General features: G+C 42.1%; 2 protein-coding genes across 2 annotated transcripts; one reads left to right on the top strand and one right to left on the bottom strand.

Annotated features, from left to right (window-relative positions):
* The first annotated feature begins 187 nt into the window (after positions 1 to 187).
* Positions 188 to 5678, top strand: ndufs8a (NADH:ubiquinone oxidoreductase core subunit S8a). The gene is made up of 8 exons (XM_061086874.1): positions 188 to 250; positions 1098 to 1153; positions 1529 to 1594; positions 2318 to 2407; positions 3325 to 3433; positions 4583 to 4646; positions 4829 to 4957; positions 5469 to 5678. The coding sequence occupies exons 2-8, from the start codon at positions 1111 to 1113 to the stop codon at positions 5598 to 5600; spliced, it is 633 nt and encodes a 210-aa protein (XP_060942857.1). The 5' UTR covers positions 188 to 250; positions 1098 to 1110; the 3' UTR covers positions 5601 to 5678.
* Positions 5679 to 7431: 1753 nt separating this feature from the next.
* Positions 7432 to 23094, bottom strand: LOC133022023 (dual specificity testis-specific protein kinase 2-like). The gene is made up of 10 exons (XM_061089042.1): positions 22302 to 23094; positions 16763 to 16884; positions 15592 to 15640; positions 15083 to 15229; positions 13258 to 13340; positions 12869 to 12959; positions 11775 to 11858; positions 11556 to 11642; positions 11324 to 11417; positions 7432 to 10355 (listed from the first exon to the last, which is right to left on the bottom strand). Exons 1-10 carry the CDS (start codon positions 22521 to 22523, stop codon positions 9160 to 9162), a joined length of 2175 nt encoding a protein of 724 aa, XP_060945025.1. The 5' UTR covers positions 22524 to 23094; the 3' UTR covers positions 7432 to 9159.
* Between the last annotated feature and the right edge of the window lie 1128 nt (positions 23095 to 24222).

The raw sequence follows: 24222 nt of genomic DNA, 5'->3' as shown, positions 1-24222 counted from the left end.
ACACGCACACACATACACACACACCGTGGATGTAATACTCATTATACAAAACGTTCATAAGTATTAATAAAATATGTATAATTGTAGGTTTACTTTAGAAATGAAATAAAAAACAGGCAAACATAATAAGGCTCGTCGCTCGGCTCGACCGTCCACTGACGTAACACGTTTTGTCACTTCCTGTTCACGCACGGTCCGTCCCTCAAATCGTCCGCTGTTCTGGTTAAGAAGGCCAAATAGCGACATTTCGGTGAGTTTAAACCAATTGTAATGTTTAAAATCTATTTTGTTGCACCTTTCCTTCACATCGCAGTTAATACTCAATGCTGTATCGTTCGTAGCTGACCTCGTAGTGTTTACAGTTACCCACAATTCACCTCAAGCGACCTTTATGTAAAAGTCCTTGACAGTGTGTGAATTAACCCGGCTGCTAGTCAGTGCTAGCTTAGCTTAGCAGCAAACCTCAACACTTCACCCAGTAAACACAGAGTCACTGGTTGTGTGGTACGTGTGTGCTATTGTCCAGTGGTTACAGGAGTGCTCAGTGTGTGTTTGTGTCTTGTAACACGTTGTTGTGTAGCAATGTCATTCAGCTGAGGCAGCGCTGGGAGTCTTCACCTCGGGGTTAGCTAAGGTGGACAGTTCCATAAGAGTTTCTCTCCTGGGTCTCAGCATGTGACTGTTAAAACGAAGTTGATGTTAGAAGCTCAGAAACACTAAAGTTCTCACCCTCCATGCTTTTCATTCACGGTGTTAATCAGTTGCTGTGTTGACTGAAATAGAGAAGCTACACACACGGGGGGTTTGTTATTACATGTGTATGTGGCTATGTATGTATATAGTATGTAACACACACATATATACACACAGGGTGGAAAACTAAGTACAGTAGAATCGAAAGTTGACACGTTCCTACGTCAGTATTGTGCATTTGACAGACTCGCATCATTATGCAATGCAACAGGGATCAGTAAGGATTTATTGCATTTGATATGCATGGTTCATTTCTTCTTCAAATAATAAATATAAAAGATAATAACGATGCGTTGATGCTGTCACTGAATGGTTCCTCTTTGTTATTGTGTGTCTGGTTTCAGCTGCAAAGACGTCATGGCTGCAACACTGCGCTTACTTTACAGTGTGTCGAGGCCAGGTAAGGTCTCTCAGCATATTTGTTTACAGTAAGAACAGTTTGAGGCATTTGAGTACAAACAAATCAAAGAGAGTAATCTTTGATTTGTTACTATGACTTTAAAAAACATTAAAACAACCAATAAATTAATCACAATTATATTTCATATCATTTTTTTCAGTTATTGTGATCAAAAGATAGTACTTTAGTCAACAGATGGTCCAAAACAAATAAGATTCGTTTTTGTGATGATACATATCATTACGCTCAGATCATATCCCTACCCAGTATATTAGATGTATAGTGAAGTGTTGTTTACTATGTGTTACAGCAATGTCTAATGAATGTTTCTACCATAATGAACTTCATGTTGATACACTTTATCTTTACTTTTAGGCACTTTTGTGGCCAGCCAGAGTCTCGTGAGGCCCTTCAGTGTTTCTGCACAAAGGGCAGGATTCAGTAAGTAGCACTGGGACACACACGCAGCTCATTGTGTTGGATTGTTGTCATCGATGTATCTTCTTCTGAAAGGCTCTCTGGGATCTGGTATTCTGATATCACAAAGCTAACTCACTTTCTACCAAGTTAGCAGGGTTTCAGTTGTGTTTCTCAAATTTAAGACAATTCTAGTATAAGTTAATACAGCGTTCACGGTCATACCATCCAGTTATTTCAGTATGATGGAAAACGAATACAGTAAATATGGCCCCTGAATGATTATGATTATCATCACATTTTAGAGTAATTCCTGTAAATAACTAATCAAATAAATGTTGCCTCATTCTTTGTCTGTCTTGGTGAGGTCATATTCATGAGCAGCCAAATCTGTGTTTTTCACATGTGGACCTGTCATGTCAACAGGGAACATGTAGCATTTATATTATCATTACAAAACCGACTGCTGAAGATGGTTGTAGAAACCTGTCTAGCAGGAATACTGTGGTTTTGGAACCTCATCGAAAGGAGGTGGAGCAGCCGTAAAGGGTTATGGTTATGTGTGGGTTAATATGTACTCTTCTAAATTGGAACCACGAGTTGCACAAACACACGAGACCTCTGTGGACCCTGAACAAGTGAAAAAGAGTGAAGACAGATTTATGAAAGTGGTGTATGTTTTGATATTTCTAGAATGCTTATGTGTTGTATCTGAACACCACCACCTTCACTTGATTGTGTGTGCAGAGTATGTGAACGCCCAGGAGATTCCAACAGACATGAAGTCCATCACAGACCGAGCTGCTCAGACGCTGCTGTGGACAGAGCTGTTCAGAGGTCAGATGACACACTCGCACACAAAAACAAATGGGATGCAAACATTTGTTAGAATTGCTGCTTTACAGTCCTCAGTCACAGAGGGACTTGGACACTTGGTGAAGCTGAAGCTCATTTGATCAAAAATAGTGAACTGATGATACAGTTCTGTCAGACATTTGTCTTTGCTCCTCGTCTTTCCTCTCTATGTGATTTCAGGATTATGACAATGTATTTTGCTGTTGCATGCTCTTGTTGTTTCACAAGGACATTGTTATGTGTGTTGGCTCTTTCTTTAAAACACAGCTAAGATGTAGCATGACAGAGATGGAACAGTTTAGATATTGGATGATAAAACATCACAGCACAGTCATAACGCAGCACTCACTCATACATGTTGCTTTATAGCTTGGGGTTGTCCTGCCTTCAGGTTTCTCCTGTTTGTGTGCTGCTGCTTGGGAAGTTTAACTTTTCTTTACAGAACCACAATGCAGTTCAGAAACACATGATGACACAACATTCAAATCGAAAGGGGAGCGGGAGCCATTCTCCTGAAGTCTCCATTGCATGTGTGATTGCTCCTGAAGTGGAAGTATCATGTTGATAAAAGCTGCTTCATCACTGTCTTGAGATGTAGAGGAGTCAGAGACACATGCTGCAGAGACTAACCATTACCTAATAACTCATACTGGGATATTTATAACCTAGGTTATGTTTTGACAGGGACTGGTGTGAATGGAAATTTACTAACCGAACAAATAATGGTATTGACATGATACAGAGCAGAAGTTGATTGAAGCTAAAATATTTCACATTTAAAGTAATAAAAAAAATCTGTCCCTGCTGCTGTACCTGTGTCTCATCTAGGGTACAACACCTGTAGAAACATTCATCAGTTTTCTGTAATTTTGGTCGTAATGGTTGTGTTGTGTTGTCAGGTCTGGGCATGACCATGAGCTACCTGTTCAGAGAGCCTGCCACCATCAACTACCCGTTTGAGAAGGGTCCTCTGTCGCCTCGCTTCAGAGGAGAGCACGCCCTGCGCAGGTGAGAGTGGCGCCAAACAGCCGAGCCGGTGTCACGTGTGTAGTCTGACAGACTTTATCAATGGAATACATTGTGCTGTCAATCAAATGGAGTAAAAACTAACTGATCACACAGGGTTACTTGTTTTTAACAGTATATAAGATCATTTTATGAATGGACTCACAATTTCACAACACATGAAATTGATTAGAGGTTGTTCACAGTCTGTGCCACTTTTCATGTAAACAGCTGAAGCTAACATTCTGAATATCTTCCAGGAGTGACTGTTATCTTTCTCCATCTTTGAATCATATCACAGCTCCCATTTCTATAAGAGAACCAGCTTTTTATGCCCCCTTCAACAGTGGCTGTGTATTTATGTGGTCAGACAACATATCAAATCAACACATTTTGGAGCAGAACCAAACCCTCACACTTTCATTCACTGCTTCTTCTTCTTATTCCACCAAAACGAGGACATTTGGCTTCATGCAAGGACAGTTCGCACAAGCAGACTTGTTGAGTTGTGTGTACGAGTGATGTAGGAGAGCTTTCCGTGTTCACCATCCCAAACCAACACACCAACACATTTCTCATATTTTACAGGCACGAGTAATTGGTAGATATCAGCTATTATATTAGTTTTTCAACTAATTAAATATATAAATTACACCTCATAATCATGTTGAGATTATTCTGCTTTACTTTGCAATTTTACTAATAATATGTTGTGTTCATTAACCTGCTAAATGTTGAAGTATCCTTTCTTTGTGCTGTAAAATCCTGCATCACATATTATTTCACATAGTTTTTCAACTATAACAGCGACAGAGACTTCACTTCACCCTCATTCTGTACGATTCATCAATCGCCTCAATGTGATGAGACTTTTTTTTGAAGCTATTTTGACTGAGCATTAACATAACTATGCTTAGGCAACCTTTCATTCCACTGCTGATTCTGCTAAGCAGTCCAGACTTTGGATAAACCTGCTGCTGCCCATTCAAATTACAATATTCTGATATTGACCTGTGGCAGCCGCATCACTAACCACTTCCTGTAGTAGAGCACCTTTAATCCGACATTTGGATTAAACTGACATTTTATTGTTAGAGAATCTCTGAGGTGCAGTTTGCACTTAACTAAGTATTTGTACTGATCTTACACCAGGTATCCTTCAGGAGAGGAGCGCTGCATCGCCTGCAAGCTGTGTGAAGCTATCTGCCCGGCCCAGGTACAGACACGCTAAAATACAAAGTCAACTAGTTGTGTTCTGATTGCAGCATGACCTACATTTTATGTCCGCTGTGAATAAATATAGACATTTGTTATTAATCTAAATACCGGCATGTGAAGCAATAGAGCACTGTAGAGTCTCTATTTATCCCTAACATGTGTGTGTGTGTGTGTGTCTAGGCTATTACAATTGAAGCTGAGTCTCGCACTGACGGCAGCAGGAGGACGACTCGCTACGACATCGACATGACCAAATGCATCTATTGTGGCTTTTGTCAGGAGGCGTGTCCTGTGGACGCCATCGTAGAGGTGCGTGTTTGATCCTGTGTTACAGCACAATACAAACTTATCTCCTCAGCTTATTGAGACATACTGTCAGTGTTTTACTCCCTTAATGGACATTTTGGAGCCTCTGTTGGAGGAGTCAGTAGATGAACCAGCATGTGTGACAAGCCATTTGGATTTCAGTGCTCTAACCGAATCACTGTAAAATGTACAGAGTTGTCAATCCCTATTATGTATGTTTCAATCACCCTGCAACACTCTCAACTAAAAGACACTGTCACCCGCACCTAGGGATTGTCCAGTGCTAAATGCAGCTGTGGTTTTTGTTGTCTCTGAGGAAAAGGGGGATGAAGAACCTGCGATAGGAAGTTCTGTAAGAACTAGAGATCTTGAGATAACAGAGCTCTACAAAACACTGGCTGTGCAGATGATTCTGTGCTCCCATTGGAATAATGACTTGAATTGCTCCAGGTTTTCACAACTGTTTACTGGTGTTGTCTTCTTTCTTACCTTTCTGTCTTTCTGTTTTGTGCAGGGCCCTAACTTTGAGTTTTCCACTGAAACCCATGAAGAGCTGCTCTACAACAAGGAGAAGCTCCTCAACAATGGAGACAAGTGGGAAGCAGAGATAGCCGCCAACATAAAAGCAGATTACCTTTATCGATAGTAACCAGAGTTACCCTACACAGTGTACAGATGCCACTTAACCTCTCCGACACACACACACACACACACACACACACACACACACACACACACACACACAGTACGTCCATACTGTACATATTGTAAGAAGACAGACTCAGCTGTAGTGGATGTGCTTCAGGGTTGGATTTGTATTTGATGATGGATCCTTCGTTTTTCCATGGCATCACATATTTATTATAGAATGGCAAGTACCCACTGGCTGTCAGTGTGGCAGCATGGACCAGTGTGTGTGTGATCATCAGTGCGGACCCTGTGGTTTTGTCTTTTTTGTCCCACTGGCCTAGCAGACGTAAACACTGAGACATGCTGTGACACTGATGGCAGACTTCATCCTGGTTTGATTCTAATGTCCCTCATAAGTGTACATGGATTATTGTTCTTCTCTCGGGTCTCAGTGATTAGTTTTATGGTTTTCATACTGTATCCACCCTGACTCTAATAAAATTCTGGGAGAAACGATAAAGGATTTTTCAAAATTTTTTCCTGAATTCTGAGCTCAACCTTAAGCATCTTATAACTAATAAAAACCAAACTTAGCAGAAACATGATAACTTGAACGTACATCAGTGTGATACGATTGAAGAAATCACAGATGTGTGCTTGGTAGACAAAGGTTGTGGTAGATGAATGAGTCAAGAATAAGACTTTTACCCAAGAGACGGGGTTATTTACCTTTTGTAAATGTTTGTTTCTTATTTTGCAAATGGGTAGCAAATGCTATTGTATTGAATTAGCGACAGTAATGACAAGTGAACATGATCAGGAGTCATTTCAGAGTAGTTTAACAAGTTTCTCTCTAATTTTGAACTTCACCTTGTGATGGTTGGATTGGATTCACTGATATTCCATCTTTCCATACTTGATTTATAAAATCGGTTGGATGGAATCTTATTTGAAAGCAATTTGTTGAAGATTGACTTAAGATTCTTTATTGTAATTCTCTATTATCAGGATGTCACACTAGGTCTGAAAACCCCCCAGTTGGTCCAAATTGCTGCAGCACAAGTGCTGACAGGAACTAGAAGGAGAGATCTTATTATTCCAGTTTTAGCTTCTCTGCATCGGCTCCCTGTAAAATTCAGAATAGAATTCAAGATCCTGCTCCTCACATACAAAGTCCTTGACCATCAAACCCCTCTTCGTATATCAAAGAGCTCATAACACCATAAATGATGTCCCAATAGATCAGAGTAGAACAGGAGGTAGAATCTTCAGCTACCAGGCTCCTCTCTTGTGAAACCAGCTTCCACTCTGGGTTTAGGAGGAAGACATCTCTAAAACGGATGCCTCATTCACTGCTTTTACGCTTAGTAAGTAGGTTTTAGTTTTGAAATGCACCACATTTGCTATATTTGTGTCCAGGTTTGGACTGGTAATCTGGCTTCCGACATTTTCCCATTGGTCTGACGCACCTTGTGGTTTGTCGTGTCAGATGTTGTAGTTCAGGGCCAAAATGTGGATGAAGGAGTGTATTCGGCATTAAAATGGTCGAACGGGTCGAACCAAAGAACAATGGTTATATTACCAGCGAAAAACATTATAAATACTGCTATAAGTTCAAACTGCAGTTACTATAATCATGTATTGCCATCTTTACCTAATTACAGTATAACTGACCACAAATTGTGTTGCGGATTGGTTGGAACTTAACTTTAAATTATAATGAATTAAATATTTGTAATTTAAACTCCAAACTTTGTCAATTATCAATTTAAGAAAACATATCCTCCTCAACACTAACAATCAATAACCTGGTAAATAAAAAAATCCAACAAACTGAGTTTCTCACAACCTTATTTGTTTATTACCAGTTTATTGCACGCAGGATTCAAGATGTATCAAGGAACAAAACATTGCAATGAAGTGAGAACCATGGTTTAACATGGGATAAAAGTTATCCTGTGATCACTTTACCTTTCGCTCAAAAACACATACACACACAGTGTGTGGAATGATCTGTACAATAATTATTCATACCTGCTTCACCTGCCACTTTAAATTACAACTGTGAAATCAAAATGCACATCTACACACACAAGATACATGTGAGGGTGACTGGATGTCAAAGAATGCAAAGTGTGTCGTTTGTTGGGCCAGAAGCACATATAAAACACCAGTAGCACAGATTTAAATGAAGCACCATCTAGTAAAAGCCTGGTGTCTTACTGCAAAGTTGTCCTCCAAACTGAAGTGCAAAAATAAAGAATTTACATGACGAGCCCCGGAGGAGTGGTTTTCCCTAAAGAAACAGATATCACTGTCTCTCCCTCTCTCTCTCACACACACACACACACAGACAAGCACACACACCAGCTGCTATAAAAATGTAAATAAATAAATGTAAATAAATATAAAGGTAAGTAAATCTTTATTCATTTTAGAAATATTCCCCTTGTAGCTTATGTTAATCTACTTAATAGAATCAAAAACAGTGCTGTGTTCACCTACCTGCAGTTACACAGTGCTGGCAGAGCACCACATTCACATCCATCCTTTTCTGTTCATGCCGTACAGAACCTGGGCTTACCAGTGCAGTGAGGCAGCGTTGCCATCAGTAGTGGGCCTGCAGAGACACACTGCCAGGGCTGCCATGCCAAACAAAAGCAGTTTTCATTTTTACTTCACTTCCTCCATAAAGGGAGGGACAATGGATTACAAAATTTACATTACACACCACTGTAAAAAAAGTAATATACAGATTAAAGGAAAATCCTTGTTTATTAGCTTGACTAGATTCGTTACAATAAAATCAGGTCTTATTTTTGTCATTTGAGCAAACATCCATATCAATAACGCAACCATTGCCGTGAAGTACCATACATGAAATCTGACAGGGCAAGAAGCACGAGTGGACGGACAACCACTTTCTCCTAAACCAACAGTGCACACCAGAGTGCAAACAAGGACAGTAACACTTTTATTTTTCCTCTTCAGTTAGTTTGACAAACCCCATTTGACATATCTTTTAATGGTGTTACCCTGTTGAGCAAAAGGTTCTTATGCGCAATGTTCCTTCTAAAGATGGCTACAAATTCAAAAAGAAGACCAGAGTTGTAATAAACTGGAGGTATACTTGAACTTGTCAATCAGCCACACACTATTAACCCAAGTCAACCACAGCTGAGTGCAGATTGAGTTTGGTTTGGTTCAGCAGAGATGGGACAGCTCAGTTTGGCTCCTTCCAGCCACAGTGCTCTGCTGTGTTGTGGACCCTGACCGCTCAGTGTTGAGTTTACAGCCAAGCTCCCGTAGCCGAAGCCCTGTTGTCTGCTTCAGCTGTGTCCTCTCTCAGCTTCCTCCTCTCTCTTCACACCACCTCATAATTCACTGTCACAGATTTGCTGTGATTAATCCTTCAGCACATGAAGTGGCACTGTAGTCACCAATAGATTTCCCTTTTTTTTTGCTGTTAAAGCACAGAATTAACATCTGAGAGGCTGGGGTCAGTATTAGTTCTCTGCTTACACTTGGTGCTGGCACATGTCACAAATTCAAGACAAGGTCCCCTCTGAGCAGGCTTATGTCTGGGCCTCTGGCAGGGACCGGCCCGGTTCACATGGCACTGAGGAACCAGCCACTACTAAACCAGTTGTGCTGCGACACAGTAGAGCTTTGGTTGCTGTGGCAGCTGTTGTTTGCGAGAAAGGGCTGCCACCAGTAATGGTACCGTTGAGGTTCCGGTAGGGCCGCTGCCGTGGTAACGAAGCCCTTCGGCGGGGGGTGGGCAAAGCTGCTGTTCCACGCAGGCACACTGAGGGAAAACTCAGACCCACCAGACAGCAACCCGGACAGGAAATGACTTCATCCTGCTCAGAGGGGTCAGACGGCCGGACCTGGGCTCCACTGTAACCATTAGCTCGCCCTCCTCCTCCCCATTGTACCTGCTGGCCAATCACAAGGCCAGAACCATTATTGTTGTCTAACCGTGGTAGCGGAGGCAAGGAGGGCGGTCCATTGGAGATGGGAAGCTGCCAGCCATTGGTACGTAAAGATGAGGTGCTGGGTCTGGGTCTTCCAGATGTTGAGTCCAGAACTCCCTCGGCTGGCTCTGGAGACTTGGTACAGTCCATGGGTTCTGTTAGACATACACTCTCCTCACCCTCCTCCTCTTCTTCCTCCTCCAACCGCTCCAGAGACACCATCTCTATTTCAACAGTAAGACCTGAGTCCTGTTCTAATCTCTCCTCCTTTAATAACTCCCTCTTCTCATTTACATCTATGAACTCTATCTGCAACCTTTTATCCACATTCTCCAAAAGCTCTGTCTCTTTATTCTTGTTGTCCTCCATCACTCCTCCTATATTTGCCGCCAATCTGATGTCTTCTATTTCTTCCTCCTCCTTCCACTCAGCATCTCTTGTCAAGCCGACAGTCCGGCCAAGTTCCGGGGTACAGGGGAGAGACTGGCACCTCCTGTGCGGCACTCGTATTCTCTGTGTGGCACATGGATCACAAAGTGCTGGGAGTGTGAAGGTCAGGGAAATGACCGACTTGCTGGGTGTGTCTAAGAGTTTACACCGCCCCCCATTCAGATCCTGCCTCAGGGAGAAGGGGTTGATCCTCACAGGAGTCTCGAGGAGAGGAGGGGTCAAGGTTGCTGGGGGCAATATGTCTGACTGGCTCCTTGCCAAGCCAAGCCGTTGCTGACTGCGGTCACCGGGGTGACAAGGAGAGCTGCGGCGCCGGTATGGGCTGACATCTACCGCCATTGGCTCTGAGCAAAGGAAGGAGATGGAAAGAAATGAAAAATGTGACCGGACCAAACAGCTAAAACATACAAATGACATATGCTGCCAACAGTGCTTGTTGGTTGGCAAGTGGTGGTCACATTCTTCTACCAGATCTAAGAGTGTTCAGTGCGTGGTTTTAATTGCTGATAAAGAGGGTCGGAGGGGGTCTTTGATTCAGTGCATATATACAACACTAGCCAAATGAAATGCTAAAAATCCCTGTGGTTTAAGGTTTTTTTCCAGTCCTGATGACCACTCAAAGCACTTTAAACTATGAGTCCCATTCACACACATTCATACAGTGTGGAATCACAACATTCTGGAGTGGATGACCTGCTGTACCTCCTAAACCGTGAGGTACAACTACTTATTAGCAAATGGACAAAGCAGTCAACTACTCCACTAAAACAGTATCAGCTGATATGTTACAGTTATTTCCTAATCTAAACTTTAAGTAGAAGTATTTATGAAACTCCTCATTTTCTGACACACACAACAGTGTCTTTCTTCCCCTCTCCTCTTTGCTAACTGCTGATTGTTTTCCAACTATCGTGCAAACATTCCAGGTCTAATCTGGTCTCCTCTCCACTATCTCTCTCTTCTCTACCCACCTCTCCTCTCCTTCCCTCTTTGCTCCGCTCACCCCAACCAGTCGAGGCAGACGGAGTCTGGTTCTAGAGGTTTCTCAGAGTTGATGAGTTTTTGCCCTTAAAAGTCACCAAAGTGCTGCTCATTGTGGAAACCTTTCTATAAAAATGTAAAGGTCTTGACCTTCTAGTAAAGTGCCTTCAGATAATGTACATTATGATCTGCTGTACAAATAAAATTGAATTGAATGTATCATCCAATGACAGTAGATACTTCAACACAGCTCCTGAAGTCTTCATTGCTGTAAAACATGGTAACATTTAATGAGGGTTTTTAAAAATAAAGATTTGACCCTTTCACCTACCTAGTGCAATGAGCTCCCCTCTCTCTTCTTCTGTCTCCATGCTCTCCAGTGTGAAGACCAGGTCAGCGAATGTGGGGCGCCTCACTGCACTCATCTGAAAACCACACAGGGAAAGAGATCAACACAGTGTATCTGATGATGATGGTGATGTGTCAGTCATTTTGAGACCTCAGTGAAATGCATGCTTATGGCAACCGAGACAATGTGAGTGTTTGTGTGTGTGTGTACTTACATTACAGCAGGTGACAGCCAGGCTAAAGAAGGCAGGTGGACAATCACCAACCATGTGCTCAAATGCATCCACATCCAGACCAAAGTCCTAAACACACATGTTACACTTTGATTCCCTCATGTCTCACATTGTTAAAAAAAATAATCACAAAGGATAAAACTTGTATGAAAACATTAACAATAACATAACACGTTACACACAAATGCACACATACTGTACCTCTGTCCTGGGTAAGAAGTCAGGATCAGCTTCGATCCGGGCAATGATCTCACAGAGGATTATCCCGTACGCAAACACATCCACCTGCACAGAGGAGAGGATGTGCACATCAGCTCTGACCACCAGACACAGTAGATTTCACACAGCAGTAAACTGCACTGTGTGGGTTGTACAGAACTGATTGTAATACTAATAGTTGTAGGTTAAAGCTGCAGGTTTTTGTTCCAGTTAATTTGTCCAAGCTCGTAATCAATGTGTAAAACAATAAACATAGTTGGGAGAGAGATTTTTTTCTCTTTTTGCCATATCTTACAACTATTTCATTGGAGAGGGCTAAACATGTCAGTCCACACCGTTTATTTTTCTCTTCTTCATGTCTTTCAGTAAATGGTTTAATCGTGACAGCTACCAGCTGCTATTTAACTGCTCTGCTCTCCACAACTGATACTTGTTTGGTTTACTGAAGAACACGCCAACCACACCACTGTCCTTTGTAAGCCACATTCATTATAACAGGCACACGCCAATGTTATACAACCAAACAAGCATTTAGTGACTGCTAGTGGTGAAGTTGCATGTTGCAGCTTCAATACCTCTCACCTCACCTCCCAAACATGACAGAGAACCTGCGGTAGCCTTCAGTTGTCATAAAACTTAAAAGGTGTTCAGTTTGTCCAGTTTGGACGACTTGAGGCCTCGTAGAGAGGACCTGCTCCTGATGTAAATATAAAGTATTTAAATATAAGGGGCCCATTCTAGGGTAAAGAGAACAACAATTTATATGAAACACACCAGTTGACACATCACTAGGATAATTTCTGCCAATAGATCACTTTCACTTAAATCTTACAAGCCATTGAAATCTATGACTTCTACAACAGCAGTTACAGATGTAGCAGCAGAATGTATTCACAGTTTGCCAACATTAGCTGACTTAAATCCAAGAGTAGAGATTTATGAATGTTTGCTTAGAAATCACCTTTTCACTTATGTAGAGGAAAACTGCTTTATTCCTCCTTTCAAAAGTTACGTAGTGTGGCTGTTACACTGTGCTGCAGTCCAGTAATTATTTGGCTTCTGCTTATCAGGTTTACCTTCTCATTGTAAACTTCTCCCCTCAGAACCTCAGGGGCCATCCAGTACGGGGAACCCACAATGGCCAGAGGCTGCTTCTCCACACCATCACTGCATAGATACAAAGATGTTTTTTCCCACTGTTAAGTCACACAAACCTAATGCACAATGGTCTTTGCAGTGCAGCAGAAAGGAAGAGGCGGTCCCACTGAATTACATAACAACACACACTGGCTGAAAGAATAAGCTGAGAAATGGCAAAAATATAAACATTCGTCCAGGCGTAAGTGTTTTACACACTGTGACGCTCACAAACAGTGATTCATTGCTAAAAATGACCTCAAGGCTGGATTGACAACAGCAGAGAACAATATATCAGGATTTACATTCTGGATTTCACCACACTGACCTGTAATCAGGGATCTTCTCTGCCAGGCCGAAGTCTCCCACGACACCAGTGAACATGCCATTATCACAGCGAACCAGACAGTTCTACAAGGGGAGCAGTCAGGAGGTCAGACTTACAAACAGCTGAAGGATGCAAAGATCAACAAACAACCTCACAGTAAACAAACATTTTGTCCTGTCAAGGCACATTGATAGATTCAGTTTTATTTCTCCAGTTTGCAGTCCTCTAATCCACCATGTAATAATCTGCAATCACTCAAACCTAAACCTCTAAACTAAGATTTATGTTAATGTCGTTCATATGAGAATGAAAGAGCATGAAATCCAACATTTTGTCCCTATTTTACCAAACTCATTAATGGGAGATGCAGCAGATATACCAAGCACTGCATCATTGGTCGCGCTACTGAACCAGTGAAGGAACGAGGGATAATAACAGTAAAATGCAGTGGAGTGGAGTAAATCTCCTGTTTAGTTAGAATTGAAGGGAGTGTGTGTGTATGCGCATCAAAAGCTCTCTGATGTTAAATTGCGAGCTATGAAGCATCCATTAATCCCTGAGGGCTAATGATGGTTAAAGCGCAGTATTACAAGCACAAAGGATCATTTCATTAACTAAAAACTGAAGTAGCTTCATATGATTTGGGCCTTAACAAAATCCTTTGTATGTATTTCAACACCTTGAGGCAACTGCACCACTCATTAGATCTGTCAATGAAAAGAACGGCGATGAAGTTCTCCACCAGCACCAGCTCTGATTGTTCACAGCTCCCATTTAACTATGGGGGCAGGGATATTTAATTCATTATCAATGATTCATCATCAATGGCTCATTTAGAGTTTGAATATTGAAACAGACTCAGAAAACAGGTGCACAGTTGAAGTTAAAAGTATTATATTAAAAAAGGCTATAAAAAAGATCAATAACGTTCATCTCTCAAAAGCTGTATTCTAAAATAAAGCATATGAATGTGCTTTTATTTAGAGTGCTGTGAAGATTACAAAAAAAATCAGAAGATTTAGGAAATGCGTATGCAGTGTGGTTTGACTGTGTTGTGTGTTACTAAGGTCGGTAATAACCAGCAACATGAAAATGTAGGGGTGGGCGATATGACCTATAATCAATATCACTGTATTTTTCCCTTTATGGACAGTGACGTCAGTATTTCATGGTATTACTTTATTTATTTTCAGGATGTGGCAGAAGATGCCTGTCCTTTCTCGTGACATCTCTCTTACTCGTCTTGTCGTGTTTGGAGATGCAGAGGTAAACCATACCTGCAGTGACCCCAGTGCGCTTGTGGGATGTGCTCCACTGGTGCAGGTTGTTGCTTAATTTGTACGGGTTCTGACATGTTGGCTGGGCTATCTACTTGATTTGTCACTACTTGTGATACTTGAATTAATCAGTTGGGCTCCTTTGTATATTTCTACAAAGTCTCTCTCTCTTTTGATCATCACTAATATATTGAATTCATGGTAATTTTTATTTTATTCACATTAGTTTGTTTATGTAAATGATGTCTCATAGTGTAAGGGAATAATTGAAACCATCAGCGTTGCCACATGGGGTCCCTATAGCCCTCTGATCTATTGGCTCATCAGCTCAGAGGGAAAACAGTGGTCCTGACAGTGTCTCATACTGGTTCAAAGGGGATTTTTAGTTATCGATCTATAACATTTGATAACTGTGTCCCAAACAGCCCTGGTTGTGTTAGTAATGCATATTATTTTTTCTGAAAATGTCTGCAGAGATTTGTGTGTTAAAAATGATAACCATGGCTGATGTAGCCCTCATGGTCCGCACTTATGTAAGCACTCTGTACCTTAGAGGTGAGGTCTCTATGAAATATGCCCTTGCTATGCAGGTACTGCAGTCCTCGGGCAATATCCAGAGACAGACCGATCCTGACGCCCCACGACAGGTACAGGTCACTGTCCAACAGCTGCTCCAGGTTACCTCCATTTATATACTGCAGAGAGAAGGGGAGAACAGGATCAACATACATTTACACATATTCCCTGCATACGAGCCAAAATCCTCCTCAAAAAACAGAGATGTCTTTAGTAAGATACATACACAGACATTTGTGTGTATATAACAACTGCGAGCTGCTCAGAGGACATCCAACACATGCATTGCTCTGTGGTGTTACAGATGTTTTTTCCATTAGTTGACAATAAATAAAATGTATAACACAGATGTATGAACAAAGCATTGAAAAAAGCCAGTGAAAGTGTAGACAAAGTGTCAAATTAAGACCAACATAGATATAGAACTAAAAGCATTTTGAGAAGCAACGCATGGTGAAATTTAACACGGAGAATGTTTTACCTCAGTCAGAGCGTGGAGTTGACCTTCGTGCACACAAACCCCAAGAAACCTGAGGAGAGGTGAAGAAATGTGGTTTAAAAAGTAGTGTGTATCATATTTGAATTTTTCCAACAATCATTATTTGCCGATTCCCATTCTGATTATTACATCCCTCCTTCGAAAGCCCCAACATGCAAACTAACCCCACACCTCTGTTTCTCACAGGTAGGGAAGTTACAGTATTTGAAATAGTCAGTCTCAACTGAGTGATGAAACACTTCTGGGTTTTATTCAGTCAATCAGCATGACCTCGCCAGCTGATTAAACTTTCCTTTAAAACTATCCATGATCTCTATTTCAAAAACATACACAGATTTTCTTTCTGCATTTTTTTCCTATGTATTAAAACTTAAAAACTTTTATTTCAAGAACTATTCTGCCAATTTGTTGTGGCACAAAGTCAACCAGTTTAGAAGGCCACATACCATAGGGCCTATAATTCACACTGTGGTGAGAGTGTGAGAAAACATTTCTATAGTGTTACCAGGAGCACAATGACACGGAAGAACATTTTCTTATGTAAAAATACTTTAAACTAGGGCTTGGCGATATGGCCTAAAATTAATATAGGGATATTTTTAGGCTATAAAATACACAATATATATCTCAATATTTTTAAATCTCCTCTAAATCACTGAACAAATGTTAAATTCAACCATTTGATGCAACGATTTCACGAGTATGATGATTCAAGTAGACCCTTCTAATTTTTTATTTTTTTTTATGCAAAAAAGGGTAAATCCCAATCAAGCTATATTTAGCAAACCTTTATTTTGAACCAGGAAACTGCACTCATACGCTTTCAACAACTGAAAATAAATAAGGTAGGCCTTCCTACTGTTGCCTAGTTCTCAAAGATCTTTGACAAAAACAGAGCTCAGTTCATTCAACAAGAATCCTTGAGAAAGATATTTCAAAACCATATAAGGTTCTTTAAACACATCTTCATTTATGTTAGATGCTGTCTTTCATCGTCAATGTTGTAAATATTTATATTTTATTGATGTTCTCTGCTACTCATGGAATCTTGTTTTTAATATAAAAACAAAATACACCCTCTATATCTAAACTTCATTGGTAAATTAAGGCATCACACTGTTAGACGTCTTTGTAAATACATATTATTACCTACCTGAGTATATTAGGGTGACAGAGCCTGTTCATGAGCTGAACTTCACGTAGCATGTTAGCCTTGTTGCTAGCTAGTGTGTTCATTTTCAGTGCCATCACCTGCCCTGTGATCCGATGCTGCACCTGGACAACAAGCAGAGAAGGTTTACAGTGAGAGAACACACAGAGAGTGAGATGCACTGCTTCATCCAGAAACACCGTCAGTAGTTTAGAATAGAGTTCAGAATCCTGGAGGGTCAAGTATAACTGAACAGACTCATTACAGTGCTTGTGGTTTATCACCAAACATCCTAGTGATCCTGCATTTGCAGGAAATATCTAAAAAAGAAAAAGATGAATCATTGATTCTACACCTGTTTATGGTAAATGGTTTTATATTTATATTGAGCTTTTCTGCTCTTGATGACCACTCAAAGATCTTTACACTACACTTACATTCACCCATTCACACACCCATTCATACAGTGCATCTATTAGCAGCCCTTTGTTGTTCTATGGGGGGCAATTCAGGGTTCAGCATCTTGCCCAAGGACACTTCGTCATGCAGATGGGTCAGACTGGGGATCGAACTGCCGACCTTCAGGTTGGGGATGACCACTCTACCCCTCAGCCACAGCCACCCTTATTAAACTATTAAACTATAAACTGTAACTTATTAAGTTAGTTTATATACAGTTAGCTGGCCAGTGTGTATGCCTGTTATTACGTGAACATGTCGCAAAATCTGTGTGTGTTGGGAAAATAGGAGCACCAGGCTGGAGCTGGGGTTTGCATGAAATGTAAGTAAGGTGTGACTCTCTCCTGTAGGGCGGCTGTGGCTCAGGAGGTAGGGCCGGACGTCAGGTAATCAAAACGTCCGTGGTTTGCTCCCTGGCTCGGTTCGTCAATATGATAGAGAAGTGTAGACTACTCCACCTGTGAAGAGATGGCCTAAAAATTGCCCCGACAAGTCACTGTACACACAATGTGCACAAGCCACAACGAACGCTGTAGTGTAGGAAAGGGTTGGAAATCTCAAAGAGTAATGATAATATTTAGACCATAAAAGAAACATCATGGACTGCAGAACAGCTAATGCCTCTGAATCAGGAGGAAAGATCCCACCTGGGCCTTAGATGTTAGGGACACACACCCAGGTCTGATCAACCAGTGGTGGGCCTGCCTTAGAAGAGGATAGCATGGGATTAAAAGGCTGTAACACCTGATGACGCTAAGATACACAGCTGAAGATCCGCTGGTAGTCACTAACATCCGCTAACATCTACTAGTGGTGGGCACCTTAATAATTCTCCATCACTATTGTTTTCACATGTTGCAGTGGCTCGGACCTTTACAGTCTTCATTGGAGAGCTAGTGACACAGTCCATGAACGTGTGAACCCTCGTACCACTGAGCTGCAAGTACATAAGGTCTGTGTTCATGTCTGGAAGGGTCACGGACTGGTAAGATGTGCCTGCAAAGTTCAGCCAGTCTCTCGACCTGCATCTGTGTGTTGGTGTGTGTGTGTGTGTGTGTGTGTATATTAATAGCGTGGCACTAATAGGCTTTCTGGATTTCCCATCGCTCCTCCTGATCTGCAACAAATCCACTAGGCCATTACCGAGGCCTCGTCCAGCAGCTGACAGACGACACGCACACAATTACATAATGCACAGTTAACAGGACAATAGTGAGCTGACAGTTTCACATTGATAATAAGCTATATGCTTTTTAAACAGAAATATAATTGAATTATGTTTAAATAGTGCCCATTCAATAAGTAGTATGTCCTTAACGACAAAGATTAAATAAAACCGGCTCACAATCCAGAAATCTAACAAATACAAAAAGAACACACACAAATTGGGCAAAATACATTCAACAAGAATTATATTCAACTATACTGCAATGCCTCCGTTCACTTTATTATTATTTTTTTTTAGATGTGCTGGTATACTGATACAGCACTGTTGCTAAACTGTTATAATATGTATATATTTTAATGAACAGTTTAAGAACAGATTGACCTTCAGACAAAGTCATAGTAAATGGTCTGTATTTATAGAGCGCCTCTCCGTTCCTGATGACCAATCAAAACAATTCACAGTAGAGCTTTCGCCATTCACCTGTTAATATAGTGCATCTATGTGCAGAACTTTCTCTGTCATACATCAACCATACACTTTCGGCACAGGCAATGTGGGGTTCAATGTGCCCAAGGACACTTCAGCACTTGGGAATGGAGTCAGCGATCAAATCGCCGAACTTCTGGTTAGTGGACAACCTGCTCTACCTCCTGAGCCACAGCTGACAGAAACAAACAAATATATACATTTTTACCTTCCAAAAAATGATTTCAACACATTGTAACATAACACAGTGGCAGCTGAGAGTGAGGTGTTCTCACACTGACCAGAGGGTCATCTCAGGAGCTGGACTGTGAGCTGCTGAGATGACCGCCGGTCTCATCCGACAGTCAAGTCCTCACATCTCCAAACAATCAATACATCTCCAAACAAGGATTCATTGGAAAAACTGAACACACACTGAACGAAATACTAAAACATAATTAAGACTAAAGAAGCCAGGTATACCCTCGGCCAGTTGCCAGTGTATCACAGTGCCAACATAAACATTCACACTAACCCTACGGCCAAATTAGAGGCTCCAATGAACCCATCTCCAATCAGTTTGTCTTTGGACTGAGGGAGGACGCTGGAGTACCCACACAGACACAGGGAGCTAATAAGACTTTCCACATTTTGACATTTTACTTAAGTAGTTTTGTCTTTATGAGGACCTCTAGTTGGACTGTAGTCAGATGATCAATCCATTGATCTACATTCTCTCAAATCTCCAACACAGACACAGTCTGACAGAGTGAAGTTGTCTGAATACTTTCTAAAGCCACAGTAAGAACAGATTTGCCCTGCATGGGTTCAGTCCTATACTGTCACCTGATCTGTCAAGGGGGGGGGGGGGCGGGGGGGAGTGAGTACCATGTTCAATGTTGGCCAAAAGAAAACAGGGGAAAGAACAATATATTGGATGCTGCCACCAAAAGTAAGGGATGTTAATTGACTTAATAGGATTTAAACTTTTAAAAAGGCTTTTATTTTATCAATACCTTGTGAAATAAAGCGATACGATCAAATTTAGTAACAATGGCTGAGTCATTAAAAATGATTGAAGGGCACAGAAGAGGGGTCAGCTATGTAAAGGTGTAGTGTATAGTGTCACAAGGAGAAATAACGAGGTCTGGATGATGAAGGTGAGTATTGCCATAGTCCCCTGTCAGGGATGCTTGGTTTGACTGTTTGTATTCAGAGCAGTCTGTCTGTCCACTAATGATGAGCTGAGGCAGGAAACAAACTGCAAACAAAGTGACTTATTTGGTATTTTTATGTGAATTTTACGACTTTTGTTGCTGTTCTTGTCATTAACCTTGTCCTGTCTGCAGGAAAACCTAAGATGTCAACACATACACACACATACACACACACACACACACTAATGTGTGAGTAATCTACTTAGTCTGGACAGTGAGATCTGTTGTCCAGCCAGCCTGTTACTTCACACGCAAATGTTTCTAAATAATTGTCAAGTGAATTTAAAGCAAAAAAAGAGCTGTTTCCAACAACGTGTGAGGAGTGAATAGTGAGGAAATCCACACAGTGAAATGTACAAGAAATAAATATCAGTGTGATACATTGAGGAGAACAGTACTACTACTCGGGTCCCATCAGTAAAGCGATGTTGCTTACATCATGCGTTAGACAGGAATGTTCAGAAACATCTCCAGTAAGATAGCAACAGATTTATGGACTAAATTCACTTTCAAACCATAAACACACAGGCCAACACCCAGCGTTTAACAGCTAGCATCAACATCGATGCTACCGGGCCATCATGCTGCTTTGTGTTAATTCATGTTACTTTCAGGTATCTTTAGGCCATCAGTCAGAACAAGTACACAATTCAGGGTTGGATGCCAACCCTCTGCATCTCCTCCAAGACATTTAGTAAATGAGTATTACTGTTAGCTGCTCGTCTCAAGCTGAGCACAGACATAACCAGACTGAAATGTGACCAAAACTCATCTCAGTCAAAAGGAAGATCTACGGTTTATTTTCCTCAAAGCACAGGAAGGTAACAAAGAGAGTTTCAGTGCAGTATCAGTACTGGAACCTAGGTAGCAACATTAGTAATATACTAAAGGTTACTGCTTCACATTAGACCTGAGCAATATTTCAGGTAGTGTCTAGAAATGTCAATGAAATTCATGAAATTTGACAGTAAGTGTGTTGATTTGAGAACTTGTATCCATATGGAACCTGTACATCTGGTGAGAGAGTGGAAATAAAAGGTGATGTATGTGTTATGAGCTGCATGTATAAGTCAGTATGCAAACATGTTCATGATTTACTGTGGTGTGAACATTTTCATAACCAATAAACTCTAATGTGAGCATGATGATAGAGAAACATGACTTATCAGTGTGCATCAGCTCCCACCTGCTCTATGTGTAGGTGTGCGCTCTCTTGTCGTCAGTGTTTGATTAACATTAGCTGTAGAATGGATCGATATTAAGAAGCAGACACACACCACAGCAGGCAGTGTAACTAGTGCTGTGGCTGAGGAGGTGGAGCAGGTCGTCCCCTCGTCCACAAGTCAAAGTGTCCTCGGTGTGTTAGGGACAGAGAAACTTCATACACAGAACGGTGCAGAGCTTTGAACTGTTGTCGTTAAGACTTGAAAAGAAGGATGTAAATGCAGAACATTAACCACTATTGTTATCATTTTATTTACTAAATGTGTTATTATTACATTATGAATTACTTTAATAATAGGGTAATTAGAACATTATAACTCTACAATTATTGTTGCTGTTGCTATCATTATTCTCATCATCATAGCAACCAGTTTGATAATGATTAAATACAACTGTTCTTGGTCTCTCTCTGTTCTCTCTCCCCCACTCAGAATTTGTCTCTTCTCACCCCAACGGGTCGAGGCAGATTCATTTGACTTGTTGTGAAGAACGTTTCGCTTGAGAATTGTGCTATTCGCTATATGAATTAGACAATCATGTTTTTGTTGTATATACGGCAGCTAGAGAAACCCGACAGGATGACTGTTCTGATCAGACAGCGATGACAACAAGGTTCACCAGGTTACAGATCAGCAAATATGAAATGATATGAAGTGATCAGTATATATGTTGGCATTAGAATGTGCCAGACCAAATGCTTCATATTCCTGTCTGAGTGTTGACCATGTTCACCTGGTAGTTTGAGCGTGCATGTTAATAGAAGTGTTTTGGCATTCTCACATTTGCTAATCAGCACTGAACTCAAACTACCACTGAGGCTGATGGGAGAGTAATCACATGATCACTGAGGATCACCTGAGGAGTTCCTGAGTGTGTTCACCACATCTCACCGCCTCTCCACATACAGGTCTGCCACCATGGCAACTACATGTCACATGCTCCAGTGTTACCGTCATACCCCACACTGTCGATTTCAACCACTGCTCGCTCAACTGATGAGGTCACATACCTTGAAGACTTCAGAGAAGAAGCCTGAACCAATCTTCTCACAGAAGAAGTCATCGATGCGGGCCAGGCTGGACACGGCGCTCCTCAGGGCTCGGTACGAGGACGGGCGGATCCGGTTGGGAGCGTGGATGCTGTGGAGCGGCGGCTCGTCTGGACCGCCGTGCATGTCCTCAGCATCGCAGAGGCAGCACTCAGCGTGGTAGTCCATGGTGCCAGCTTCCATACTTCCGTTCTTTCCCAGAGGGGAACCGGACGGTGTGTTAGACCGCAGGAGTCCTGAGCCACGAGGTGATGGGGACCCCAACCATCATGGGGTCACGCTGATCAATCCGCCTCCTGTGGGCTGTGTGGATGAGCCAGAGACCTGATAGTATATCGCTTTCACACAGTTCTGCCCCTCAGAGTGCATCTGCTTCCCACGGTGCTCTCTGGTGACAGCTACAGGTTACTTGTCTAATTTCACAGGAAAATACAGATGTGTATTTCTGCTCTTGTGAGACATGTTATCTCACTCATCTCATTTGAGGTCTCCCACGGCTCCCAGGCTCACTCAGCTACAATTTTGAAGTGCCCATGAGCAAGCATCCAGCTCCCTCTGAGCTGATCTCGGTCTTACCCTGACCTCTGACCTCTCAGGGAAGATGGAGAACTGCTGCTAACACAAAGGCAAGTCATTCCAGATCTCCATGTTGCTCCCGCGGCGGCTTAAAGAATCCCTGGCGGCAGGTGAGCGTCACCTCAACGTGTCGGTGCGTGAGGAGGCTCGGTTCCCTCCGTCATCCCGTCGGCTGGGGGGGGGGCGGGCAGGGCCGAGCAGACAGCTGCGACACAGAGGCGCCTGTCTGGGAGAGGAACATGGAGGTTAGAGGAAACAGTGCACAACAGGAGCCGGTTCACAGAAGCTGTGTGGAGAACAGGAGGAGCCCGGAGTAGAGCCCGGAGCCCGGGGACCAGTGTGCACGGCGGGAGCAGCCATGCCTGGGCCATGGGTCTCCTCAGAGAAACACGAACACTGGGTCTCCTCAGAGAAACACGAACAACCTCCGGTGAGAACATGGAGCCGCAGAGCTCAGCCCGACTGACAAACAAGCCCGGCCTCGTTCACACATGGTTCTTGTTCGTATTTGATCAATTGTTTGTGATAAATACAGATTACAGGGATAAACCGGAGCATGAAGCGCTTCGACATCCCTCATCTCTCCGGACTAACGGGCTAAAATAACCCGGGCTACTGCTCAGCTGTCAATGGCGAGCGGGCTGCGGACACGGAGGCGACGGCTCACCTCTCTCCTCACGTCGGTGTGGATGGAGACGTCGGTGCGCTCCGGTCCGGTGGAGGTGACCCACAGCCGGGTCTGTCGCCCGGCAGCTCGGGTGTCTGCGGCTGCTAATCCTGTCTGGGTCCGTCTTCATGAGCTCTACAGCGGGATGAGTGCGGCTCCGGCTGCCGCTGAGGTGAAGCCAGCGACGGTGAGGCACAGCACTTCCTGTTAGAACTTTAAAAGTAAAAGCGCTTCAACCTCAAGGATGGTAGTTTGCACGCTTTTAAAGAAAATAGATTTTTCAACATGACAAGCACAACATTGAAAATCAATAAAATATTAACTACATTGACCACCTCTCTCATTGGACTATGTTTACAAGTTTACATTGCTGTTAAATGCTTTAAAGAGTAAGGATCAATACATAAGATAAATAAAAAAATCTATCGTGTATGAATTAATACATGGGGGGGTTCTCCGTGGTGAATGCAGGTTTAAAATCCAATATAGCAACTGAGAAAAACCTCAAGTAGAGTTAATAGCATGAAAAGATACCCAGTTGCATGGCCTGCTTAATCCAACATACACTTGTTTTACGTGTAATATAATAAAATAAAGAATTACAGACTTAATTCTGTCATGTGTCCGTCCTGGGAGAGG

The sequence above is a fragment of the Limanda limanda genome, chromosome 2 (assembly GCF_963576545.1).
Source record: "Limanda limanda chromosome 2, fLimLim1.1, whole genome shotgun sequence".
Classification (NCBI taxonomy): Eukaryota; Metazoa; Chordata; class Actinopteri; order Pleuronectiformes; family Pleuronectidae; genus Limanda; species Limanda limanda.
This window is presented reverse-complemented; position numbering and strand designations above follow the sequence as displayed.

Coding starts and splice junctions, on each gene's coding strand:
- ndufs8a (XM_061086874.1), top strand. CDS start 1,111: ATGGCTGCAACACTGCGCTTACTTTACAGTGTGTCGAGGCCAG. Junction 1,595..2,317: donor TGCACAAAGGGCAGGATTCA/GTAAGTAGCACT, acceptor TTGTGTGTGCAG/AGTATGTGAACGCCCAGGAG. Junction 4,958..5,468: donor CTGTGGACGCCATCGTAGAG/GTGCGTGTTTGA, acceptor TGTTTTGTGCAG/GGCCCTAACTTTGAGTTTTC.
- LOC133022023 (XM_061089042.1), bottom strand. CDS start 22,523: ATGGAAGCTGGCACCATGGACTACCACGCTGAGTGCTGCCTCTGCGAT. Junction 15,641..16,762: donor TGTCACCCTAATATACTCAG/GTAGGTAATAAT, acceptor ACCTCTCCTCAG/GTTTCTTGGGGTTTGTGTGC. Junction 10,356..11,323: donor AGGGGAGCTCATTGCACTAG/GTAGGTGAAAGG, acceptor TCCTTTGCTCAG/AGCCAATGGCGGTAGATGTC.